Genomic DNA, 11873 nt, shown 5'->3' on the forward strand with positions numbered 1-11873 from the left:
TTAGACGAGGAGACTAGGACCTGTGGACACAGCCTTAGAATTAGAGGGGGTCATTTCAGAACAGAAATGCGGAGACATTTCTTCAGCCAGAGAGTGGTGGGCCTGTGGAATTCATTGCCACGGAGTGCAGTGGAAGCTGGGACGCTAAATGTCTTCAAGGCCGAGATTGATAGATTCTTGTTGTCTAGAGGAATTAAGGGCTACGGGGAGAATGCTGGTAAGTGGAGCTGAAATGCACATCAGCCATGATTGAATGGCGGAGTGGACTCGATGGGCCGAATGGCCTTACTTCCACTCCTATGTCTTATGGTCTTATGGTCTTAAGATTAAGAAAAGCTAATCAAGCAGTATGTTCAAAATGGGCAGTATAGTGGCTCAGTGGTTAGTCGACTGCCTCAAAGTGCTAGGGGTCCAGGTCCAATTCCACTCTTGGGTGACTGACTGGGTGGAGTTTGCACATTCTCCCTGTGCTGGTTTCCTCCCCTAGCCCAAAGATTAGGCGGATGGGCTATGCCAAATTGCCAGAGTGTCTAGGGATGCGCAGGCTAAGTGGATTAGCCATGGCAAATTCAGGATTGCAGGAATAGTGTTGGAATGGAGTCTGGTTGGTATGCTCTTCAGAAAGTCGGTGTGGACTTGATGGGCTGAATGGCCTGCTTCCACACCGTAGGGATTCTATAATTAAGAGGTGACCTTATGAGGTGTTCAAAATTACAAACAATTTTGACAGGATAAAGGAGGATATTCTGTTTCCACTAGTTGGTATGTCAGTAACTAAGTGGTCACAATTTCAAGACTGCTAGCAAGAGAGCTAGGTATGAGATTAGGATAAAAATCTTTACTCACAGTTGTTAGGATTTGTAATGCACTGCCTAGGCAAGTGATGGAGGTGAATTCTACAGGAGGTTTGAGAAGAGAACTGGGTATATATTTGGAAGTGATGAATTTAGAAGGTTACAGAAATTTGAGTGGAGAATGGGACTAGCTGGGTAGCTCTAGGGAGCCAGTACAGAGACAATGGGCTAAATGACCTCCTTCTGCACAGTCAGATTCCATGACAAACTTGGGCTGTTCTCTATTGAGTAGATATTAGAAGAGATTTATTAGAGGTATTTTAAATAATCAAGGCGTTAAACAGAGTAAATAAATACTGAAACTGTTTCAAAGACAGATTGGATGCTAATTGCAGGGCTCAGATTTAGATGCTTTGCAGACAAACTAACATCAGAAAAACATATCTGACTGATTTGGATTTTGAACATACTGACTCATAGACAATTATTGTTAAATTTGCATCATTACCCAAAATAGGAACCGAGAAAATATTTGTAGGAAAAATGCAGGATTACAGAAAAAAGATTCAGTAAGTGGAATTGCTGGATCTCATTTTTAAATCACCGACTTGTTTGGTAAGTGGTCTCCTATGATATTGTTCTACTGAATGGTAATGGATGCTCTGACTTACCTTTCTCTGTTAAAAGTTCATTGCTATACTTGCAATTCATATTTTCTGTTGTTATTTCTAGTTTTCTCAAGGATAATCTAAGGTGGAGCAGAAATTATGCTTTTAGCTATCATATTCTCTGGTGATTTACCCCACTGGACTTTAATTCATACTTTGAATAAATACAAAACAATCTAATTTGCATTACAAATAAGGAACAAGAAAAGGTTATGCAAGTTCTTGTTCCTTGCTTTGGTCTTTTGTTTCTTGGGGTTCTACTTCTCTTGACCTTAGTAATGCATCACAACCATAACTACATTATCAAGCCAATAAATTGTTCACAAGGGAGAAAAAGGTTCACAGAAGTGCTTTCATCAGGACAAAATAATTTAAAAATTTAAATAACTCAACCCTCGGCTCATTGACGGGCACCTCTTCTACTTCCTGGTTGCTGGCAGGATGCCTGACCTGCTGGGGTTGACAGAAAAGAGGCCATGTGACATTTGTTGCCAATGAAACAATGGTTGTCAGCAGCGCAGCAGGAGCCTGTGGGATGTTGGCAGGTTAGGTAGGTGGAAGGGAACCTTACCATCAACAGGTCAGGGAGCATCTGTGCAGGTCAGATAGTAATGACCAGACTAAATTGACTGTAGTGTCAAGGGATGTTTCCCGAAGTGGGTTAGCCATGGTAAATGTGGGGTTACAGGGATAGGGTGGATGACTGGGTGTGGATGGGATGCTTTTTGGATGTTGGGTCAATAGGCCGAATAGTCTCTTTCCAAACTACAGGAATTTTATGATCCTTTGACCAAGGGCTGAATTTGACTAGCCAACTCTGGCTTTTGGCATAAATCAGAACATTATTTTATTAGAAACTTTATACAAAGTAAAAAATATTTCTGCACAGTGTAAGAAGAGCTATACAGCATAACCAGAATACAAATCAATCTTAAGTTCTTTAAATTCTGACACTGATAGAGAACATCCTTCAGAAGTGAAATCAATGTTTTTGGCTAAAGTCGTATTTATCTGTGCTTCAAATACATTTTGTGTCATTTTAGAAATGTGGAGTAAAAAATCTAACTGATACCTATAGAATTTGCACACTTCAGTGAGTGTCGTAGTTAGCTGTTCAGTCTGCATGAGAAAATGTATTTATAGAATCTTGATCAATGCAACATGTCAGCACCCATTTGTAAAATGTTCATCAACTACTAAAATGAAATGGAGCTGAATTACACACAAATTATTAGATGAAAATACTGATTCTTGCTTTCTAGAAATGCTGTGAAAGTGTTAAACTTAATTATTTCAAGATTATAATTACTCGAAGTTCACCTATGAGCTAACTGCAATTGAATCTGCAGGTTGTATTTACAAGATGCTGATAACATAATGCTATCAATTGAAGTTAAAATGTCAATGTTTAATATGAAATTTATCATTTCAATTTTGAAGCATTTCTACTTGACTGTAGGCTCTACGAGTGCTATCACTGCACAGTAATATAAAAATGCACTGGATATCAATGACTTCCACCTGCTTTGTTTCATCATAATTTTGGTTTTGGGTAGATGTACACAGATTCTTAAGACAAATAAAAGTAGTAGCAATAACTACAGAACTTGTGAACAGATAGGTACTAACTCAATTGTCTTATTTTCTGTTGCTGTCCCAAACTGAAAAGCTCCAACTCTGATCCCAATTATCATTAATCATTTTAGACCCTTCCCTTTCTCAACTTCTATGCATCCAATACTGGGGATAGGCTGTTAATCAATATCTTGAATAAGACAACTTTCCCCATATCCCACTTTCTTTAAGGATTGTAATACATTTTCCGTCACGTGTTTTGACACTACTGCTGACCCTGATAATGCTTTTGATGTCTTGTCTTTTTCTTTAACTGGGGATGACTGTTCACCATAGTTGAAAGGGTTGTCCATTATATTTCTTCCATTTTTGCTCTGATCCTTCCTCCCCATATCACCCCTTAGAGCCAAGACAGGGTTCCGCTTATCCTCGCCTTTAATCCATCAGCCCATACATTCAACAGCTCAGCTTCTGCTTTCACCAAATACACTGCTTTTGCCTTGTCTCTTAGCATTTTGACTAATCCTTCTGCGACAACTTGCTCCACTCCTCACTTATTTGCTCTTTTTTCCATGGAACCCTCCCATGCAAGTGTGGGAGATACAACACCTGTCATCTTATGTTCTCCCTCCCCACCACTCATGATCTGAAAATGTCTTCCAGTTACAATAACTATTTTTGAACTGTTAATGTATGGTACAATATATTTACTGCTCATGACTCAGTCTGCTCTAAATTGTGGAGACCAAACACAAAATCAGGTGAGCACTTTGAGTTACAAATTCAATCACCCAATAAGACTCTAAGCTTTGCTGATCCTTATTTTAATTTTCTGTTCCACTCCCACTCTAACCTCAGCCTCTTAGATCCAACAACATTCATGAAGTTTGAGCAACTGTAGCCCATTTCTTTGGTACTTTACAATCTTCTGGACAGAGTTCAGCAATTTCACCATAATCTCTGTTTGTGACAGCAACTGATGGTGATCATTTTGTGATTCCCATTCACAATCCCTCTTGACTCATCTCATTTCGTTACTTTCCCCATTAAAACCACTGCTTTTACCCAGACATGTCAGCCTTTTAATCATTTACCCTTCCCTGCCTTCTACCCAATCAAGTATTTTGCTTTTATTCTGTCCCCCTTACTCCTCATGTTACTTGAGTGTTCACTCACTCTAATTTTTTCCAGTTCTGACAAAATCAGAAATTTTGAACAGTAATTGAACCTGGATTGAATAAACAAGCTGTCACATTGGTGATATGCTGCTGGAAATAGTCAAAAATGCCTTCATCCTCCTGTTCTCTAACAGGCTGATTATAAAGTTCAAGCTACAAACAAATTGCATTTCATAAGAAATTTAAGTGGTAGAAGTGAAAGTCAAACACAGCAAAAAGAGTAATGATTTACTTCACCTGTAAAATCTGTTCCAAACAAAATCTGATTTTAAATAAGAACTTTGATTTCTGAGGTTACACTGAATTTATAGTGTCTATAATGTGAAGCTTAGAAACGAAATGAGTAATCATGCTCCCAGCTGGTTAATGACTGAAGCAAAGATTTACTAAATGGGAGCCTTGCTAAGAACTCTCATTTTAAGACAAGAACTATTTATTAGGTAGATCTGGCTCATTATCTGTAATTTGTGTACTTAATTTTAAAGTAACCGAAAAACTGACATACTAAATATTAACATAATACCAAAATATATAGTCTCTTCTGTCATGAAGCAAAGCAGATCTTCTATTCATTACTTACATACTACGTTTTAAAAAGATGCAGCATAATAAATACTAAATGTGGATTCAGAAAGACTTGACATCTCGATATAACTATATAATTTTTCTGCATCTCAAATCCTCTATGACGTTTGTAAATTTTCAACTTTATCAGATTACATCACGGACTAAGTTAGTTTTCAACAATTATACTTTCAGAAGGTTCCTCTATGTTTGTTATAGAAGATGTGTGTTGGGGTGGTTGCTTTCGTAGTTCACTATGTAGTTGAACTACGAAAGCAACCACCCCAACACACACAAAAGAAGTTGCATCAAGACACTGTTCAAAAGGGCCACAACACACTGCAGTACACCAGAACTGCAAAAAGAGGAAGAAGAACACCTATACAATGTATTCGCCAAAAACGGATACCCCCACAATTTCATCAACAGATGCCGAAGGGAAAGACAACGGAACGAGGACATGCCACAACCCAAAGGACTAGCCACGTTAGAATGCATCAAGTGCATTTCCGAACTGGCAGCCAGACTACTGCGACCACTAGGACTCATAGCAGCACACAAACCAACAGCCACTCTCAGACAACAACTCACCAGAACGAAGGACCCGATACCCAGCATGAGCAAAACCAATGTAGTGTACAAAATCCCATGCAAGGAACTGCACAAAACACTACATAGGACAAACAGGAAGTCAGTTAACGATCCGCTTCCATGAGCACCAACTAGCCGCAAAACGACACGACCAGCTATCCTTAGTAGCCACACACGCAGATGACAAGCAACATGAATTCGACTGGGACAACACGACTATTATAGGACAAGCCAAACAGAGGACAGCCAGGGAATTCCTAGAGGCATGGCACTCATCCACAGATTCAATCAATAAGCACATCGATCTGGACCCAATATACCGGCCACTGCAACGGAGAGCCTGAACTGACAACCAGAAGCAACAGATTCAAACCGCTACAAATGCCGGAGGAAAAATCACAGAAGCGCTTCACAGGAGACTCCCAAGCACTGAGGATGTCACCTGGACAGGGGACGAAACGTCTGCAACACAAATTCCCAGTTCGGCGAACAGAACCACAACAACGAGCACCCGAGCTACAAATCTTCTTACAAACTTTGTTATAGAAGATAAATAATTACCTTTCTTTCTTGTAGAGACATCTTGCTAATGTATTTGTGCAACTTACCTTCATCCCCCCCTCAAAAATAACAAACTGAATGTGTGGATTCTTCTCCCAAATACTAGCAGAGGCATTAAAAAGGAAAATATCTTGCAATTGTAATTCCATTTTAAGAGGTTTTCTGAAACTTCTAACGACATTTTAACAAAAAGAAAAGGAAGACATTTTTCAAAAAGGATACAAATTTTGATACAGTGGAATTAATGATTTTAGTGCTCGACTTGCATTGATTGCTGTAGCTCGGACTAGATTTGGTAGAACTTTCCCATCCACAATAGCACCATCAAAGAGTGGGCCAAAAAATGGTATCTGTTCAAAAGAAGGTTATTTGGTTCAGTTTTAGCAAATGAGTTATCTCATATCACTGCAATTAAATTACACAAGATTTCTGCATTGTTTTAAAAAAAAGATTAACTTCACTTTAATAGAAAGAAATGTTAAAAAAGTGACTGAAAAATGATAATAGGATCTAATTTAAGTCAATTGCTTCTATTGGCCATTTGAGTGGAATGTACTTCACCCTTCTCCATCTCTATACTTCACCAGTTCTTGTGGATTTCTGCACTCATTTAACTCTACCGGTTTGATCATCCCTAATGTTACTTGGTCTACCATTATTGGCAGTGCTTTCAGCTCTCTTGGTTTCAAGCTCGAATTCCACTGCTTTTAATATGCTCCTTAAAACCTTTCCAACAATACTGCCAGAACCAGCAACTGAGACGACTGAGAGCAATAAATCACAAGTTACTTTCAAAGGATAAAGTATACCAGAGTGTCAATGTCAGGCAACAATATGTAATAATGTAATATCATCGGGAAATAGAAAATTGTTAGCACCTAGGTACTGGGAGAAAAAGCTGTGAAAGTCTCAGCACTGGCACAAACAGATGTTAGTGCAGAGGACTTTGCAGCGTTGCCAGCTGAGTGCCTAGGTCAATGCTAAGTTATCCAAATGTTTCATTCTTTTTCTTAGGTTTTGTAGCAGGTTGACATAACTGAGAGGTTTGCTAGGCGACTTTTGCAGACATTGTGGAAGGTCAGATCAGGCAAGGCCGACAGATTTCCTTCCCTAATGTGCATTGTTGAACCAGATGAAGTTTGATGATAAATCAACAAGAGTTTCACTGTCATCATTAGGCTAACTTTTAGTTACCATTTCAACATTTGCTTTCTAATAATGTGCCAAGAGCATTAGCCTGATCCCCTGGATTGCTGGTCCAGTGGCATTATCACTGCCTCCCTACTGTTTTCAGATAGAACAATTTGTCTTTCAACTCCATTCACTTCCTCCAAAAGAAAACTTGCTGCGAGTCCATTCAGGTTCTAATATGGCTGCCTTTTGCAGGATATGTAGAATTTCCTTGAATATTCTTAATACATACATCTCCCTCATCTCTCTAGTACAGGGATGACTACATTGTTGCTGCTTCCTTCTTGTATCCTGGACTAGAAAAAAATCCAACCAATATAGATCAGGAAGCTGGGAAATCTGCAGTAACCAACATAGCTCCTGACTCTTCAAAGCCCATCATCTATAATGTAGAAGTGAGGAATGTGATGAGATACTGTTTAGTCTGAAAGAGGACAGCTCTAACAACACACAAGAAATTTGCACCATTCAGGACAAAATAACCAGCTTGACTGGGAACCAATCTACCACCAGCTGTATGTACAAAACACGATGCATTGCAGCAGCTCAAAAAAGGCTACTTTGACAATGTTTTCCATACATACATTATGTGCCACCTAGAAGGCCAAGAGAAGCATAGGAAGATGACCACCTGCAAGTTCCACTCCAAGCCACACACCATCCTGCTTGGAACTTTAGCACTGTTTCTTCACTGTCACTGGGCCAAAATCCTCAAACTCTTTACTAGCAGAACTGTAGAGATGTATCTACATCAGCGACTTCAGCAGTTTAGAGGGCAGCTCACCACTACCTTCAGGGAGAAACAAAATAAGCAAGCCATGCTCACATACCATGAAAGAATTTCTAAAAATTCACTGACTTTCTTTGCAATTGATATATCTCAGACTTTTCCATCCCTTAGAACATAGAACAGTACAGCACAGTAGAGGCCCTTCAGCCCTTGTGCCGACCTTTTAACCTACTTCTCAGTCTTCATTTTTGAGTTTACAATTAAATTTCACTACAAGCCCATGGACTCCTACATTTACCTTGACTACACTTCCTGACATCCTAGCTTCCAAGGTGTCTTCCTTTCTCTTCAACTTTAATAGAAATTCACCAAGGTTCCTTAGACAGCACCTTCCAAGGCCTTTACCATTACTGTCGAGAAGAACAAGGGCTCCAGATACGTGGGAACACTATCACGACTACCTGCAAACTCCCTCCAAGCCACTCACCATCCTGACCTGAAAATATATCATGTTCCTTCAGTGTTGCGGGGTCAAATCCTGGAATTCCCTCCCTAATGGCACTGTAGATCTCCCTGTACCAAATACAGAATGTCAAGGAGGCCAACAACCACTTTCTCGATAACAAATTCTGACCCAGCTATGGATATTCATGCTTCATGAAAGAATAAAAAGCCAATGGATTCCTTCCCAGTGTGCCTGATCTTGTTCAAGTACTACTGCTCCCTTCCTTTCCCTCCCTTCCCAGTAAGACTCCCCTTGATATCAACTTTCACCTCAGCTGCTTTCATATTCGATGGATCACCCCTTGTAATTTCTGCCACCTCCAGTGCGATGTGACCAAACAATCCTTTCAGCATTCTAAAGGGACTATTCCTTTTGTAATTCCCTGATCACTCTCAGTCAACCTCCAACTATTAAATGGATTTTAAGCCTGATGGAAAAGTACAAAACCAGGTGCCAATTTCTTGAAATGGGTTTATTTATAGCATTACATTAGCCTTCTATCGATCACCCATTATCCCAACTGGCTCTCTTCATAAATGTTCAAGGTGCTTAATTAAACAACATCCTTCACTTTTTTAAAATATATATAATATATATATATCTAGCAATATCATGTACACGCCTTCACAGACTCATCTTATTGCTTTCAAAAAGCATTGTAAGATACTCAAACAATTACAAAACAAATTGAAGAGAACTGTCTTTTCATATTTCATATAACCCATCACAATACAAAATGTCTCTCTTCCATACCTTCAATAATTTATTCAAGGCAGGCTTCCTGTCTGTAATTAATTCTGACAATTTAGTAACTGGCGTCAAGATTCATTTTATCTTGCTGATCCTTTTGCCTCTTAATATTTATTTTATGTAAGCAAGGTCTTTGTAGAATATGCATTATCCTACAGTGAACTACTACAAATTCTTATGAGCATGCCTTATATGCAAATTATTTCAAAGTATTTAACCTAACCTTTATCAGGCCTAAGGATACTTTCCACTTTCTCTTTCTCGTTCTGAAGAAGGATCACCAGACTAGAAATGTTAACTCTGTTTTCTCTTCAAAGATGTTTCCAGACTTGCTGAGATTTTCTAACAATTTTTGTTTTTGTTTCAGATCTTCAGCACCCACAGTTCTTTGTTTTATAAAAAGATTGATTTCATGTCTTTTGGGTCACCCAGGGTTTGAAACTAGAATATACGTTTCTGCAAATTTAAATGCTTTAATATTCTATTTGCCCTCAGCACTTCAATTGCAGTGTGTTTCATCATCTAAGTTTCAATACGCCTGACCTGGTTTGAGTAAACAGCCAGTTTAACTATCCAATCATGCATATTAATGATTTGTTTCTTCTTCAGTTGGAAGATCATCTTTCTGTAATTATCTTGCTCAATTTACCTAGTTCTAGATATAACTGTTCATTCAAGCCTATTCTGATTCATATCTAAGCCAGTATATTTAAAAGTACCCGAAGACTGACTTATAATCTTAAATGCCCCTTTGATTTTGACTGTTACAAATTGTCCAAGTTGTGCAGTATGTCCCCATAAAACATCAATATATGTCATAAAAATGCCCAGGACTTTCTCTTTGTTCCACTATAAGATCACTGCTGTGTTTCAATTTGAGAACCCAACTCCAGTTAAAAGCAGAAGCTTGCCCATTTATGACACAGTAGCTTAATCCAAATATTTGACAGAAACCACAGAACAAAGAATTCCCAAATTTAATTTCTGTAATTGCATATAAAAGTCTATTAAAGTCCATGATATATTCCTCTATAGAATTACTATTGAGTGACCTTTTGAAATCTATCAAAGTCTTATCGAACCATGACTCATATTAAGTCCCTTTTTGTAAATTTTATGTACATGACTTCACATAAGCTGCAAGTATGCCTTGTTTCCTCTTCAGCAGGAACATAACCCAAGTCTACAAGTGGGGTGTGGGGAGGGGCGAGGTCTCAGTTACAAGGACAAATTAAAGGAGGGGGCGGAGGCCTCAGTAGAAGTTGTTAAAGGTTCCAAAACAAGTAATAGGACAGAAAGTATGGAAAGGGTCAGGGATTTAACTTCAGACTCAGCTATTAAGGGGACAACTATGAGAGGGAAGATAATCAATGCAGGACTGAGGGTGTTGTACATAAATGCACACAGTATATGAAATGAGGTTAAATATGCTTGTAGCACAAATTGAAACTGGCAGATACAATGTTGTGGCTATCACGGAGGGAATCAGGGCTGGGAATTAAATATTCAATTCTACGATACACATTCTATCGTAAGGACACGCAGATGGGCAGAGGGGACAGGGTTGCCTTGCTACTAAGAAACAAAATTAAATTGATACCAAGAATATCTATATTCCGATATATAGTCGGAAGGCGTAGAATCTGTGTGGGTAGAGTTGAGGAACAGAAAAGGGAAATAAAATCAGAGAGTTGAGTACAAGCCTCTTTGTAGTATTCAGGATGTGGGACAGAAATAAATTAGGAGATAGTAAAGGCATGTAATAAAAGCAATATTACAATAATCATTGTGAAGATTAATATGCAGGTGGATTAAAAAAATCAGGCTGGTAGCTGATTGTGGAATGTGCGCAAGATGGTTTTTTTTGGAGCAGCTTCTGGTAGAGCCCATGTGGGAACTGTACTGGATTTGAAAATGTGTAATGAAGCTGACTTGATTAAGGAGCTTAAGATGAAGAAACCCCTAGGGGGCAGTGACCACATTATGACAAAATTCACCCTGCAGTTTGAGGGGGAGAAGCTGGAATTGGATGTAATTCCTCTCCATCCAAGTCTTTAACACTATGGCAGTCTCAGTCAATGCTTGGAAAGTTAAAATCCCCTACCATAACCACCTCTATTATTCTTACAAATAACTGAGATCTCTTTACAAATTGGTTTCTCAATTTCCTGCTGACTACTGGAAAGTCTATAGTACAATCCCAATAAGGTGATCATCCCTTTCTTCATACTCAGTTCCACGCAAATAACTTCCCTGGACGTATTCCCAGGATTATTCGACCTAAGCACAACCATAATGTTAACCTAAATCAAAAACACCACTCCCCTCCTCTCTTGCCCCCTTTCTATCCTTCTTATTGCATTTGGAACATTAAAGCTGTGCAGATTCAGACAGCAGTGTAGGTTTCTTTCTCCATTTGAATCACTTCTCATGTCATCTCTGCCAATGCCTTTGTCTAGGTAAAAACAAGGACTGCAGATGCTGGAAACCAGATTCTAGATTAGAGTGGTGCTGAAAAAGCACAGCAGTTCAGGCAACATCCGAGGAGCAGGAAGATCGATGTTTCGGGCAAAAGCCCTTCATCAGGAATAGAGGCAGAGTGCCTGATGGGTGGAGAGATAAATGAGAGGAGGGTGGGGGTGGAGAGAAAGTAGCATGTAGTACAGTAGGTGAGTGGGGGTGGGATGGAGATGATAGGTCAGGGAGGAGGGTGGGGGAAGGTAGCTGTGGGAGTCGGTGGGTTTGTAAAAAATGTCGGTGTCAAGT

The 11873-nt window shown here is 39.2% G+C and overlaps 1 protein-coding gene across 11 annotated transcripts in view; it reads right to left on the reverse strand.

Annotated features, from left to right (window-relative positions):
• ralgapa1 (Ral GTPase activating protein catalytic subunit alpha 1) overlaps positions 1-11873 on the reverse strand; it is a 311644-nt gene that overhangs the window by 60301 nt on the left and 239470 nt on the right. For all 11 annotated transcript variants that reach the window (XM_043697833.1, XM_043697826.1, XM_043697822.1 and 8 more), the window contains one exon: positions 6154-6281. In XM_043697833.1, coding sequence (XP_043553768.1) covers positions 6154-6281 — 128 coding nt within the window. The remainder of the gene's footprint in view (positions 1-6153; positions 6282-11873) is intronic.

This window comes from Chiloscyllium plagiosum, chromosome 10, assembly GCF_004010195.1.
Source record: "Chiloscyllium plagiosum isolate BGI_BamShark_2017 chromosome 10, ASM401019v2, whole genome shotgun sequence".
In the NCBI taxonomy this organism is placed as follows: domain Eukaryota; kingdom Metazoa; phylum Chordata; class Chondrichthyes; order Orectolobiformes; family Hemiscylliidae; genus Chiloscyllium; species Chiloscyllium plagiosum.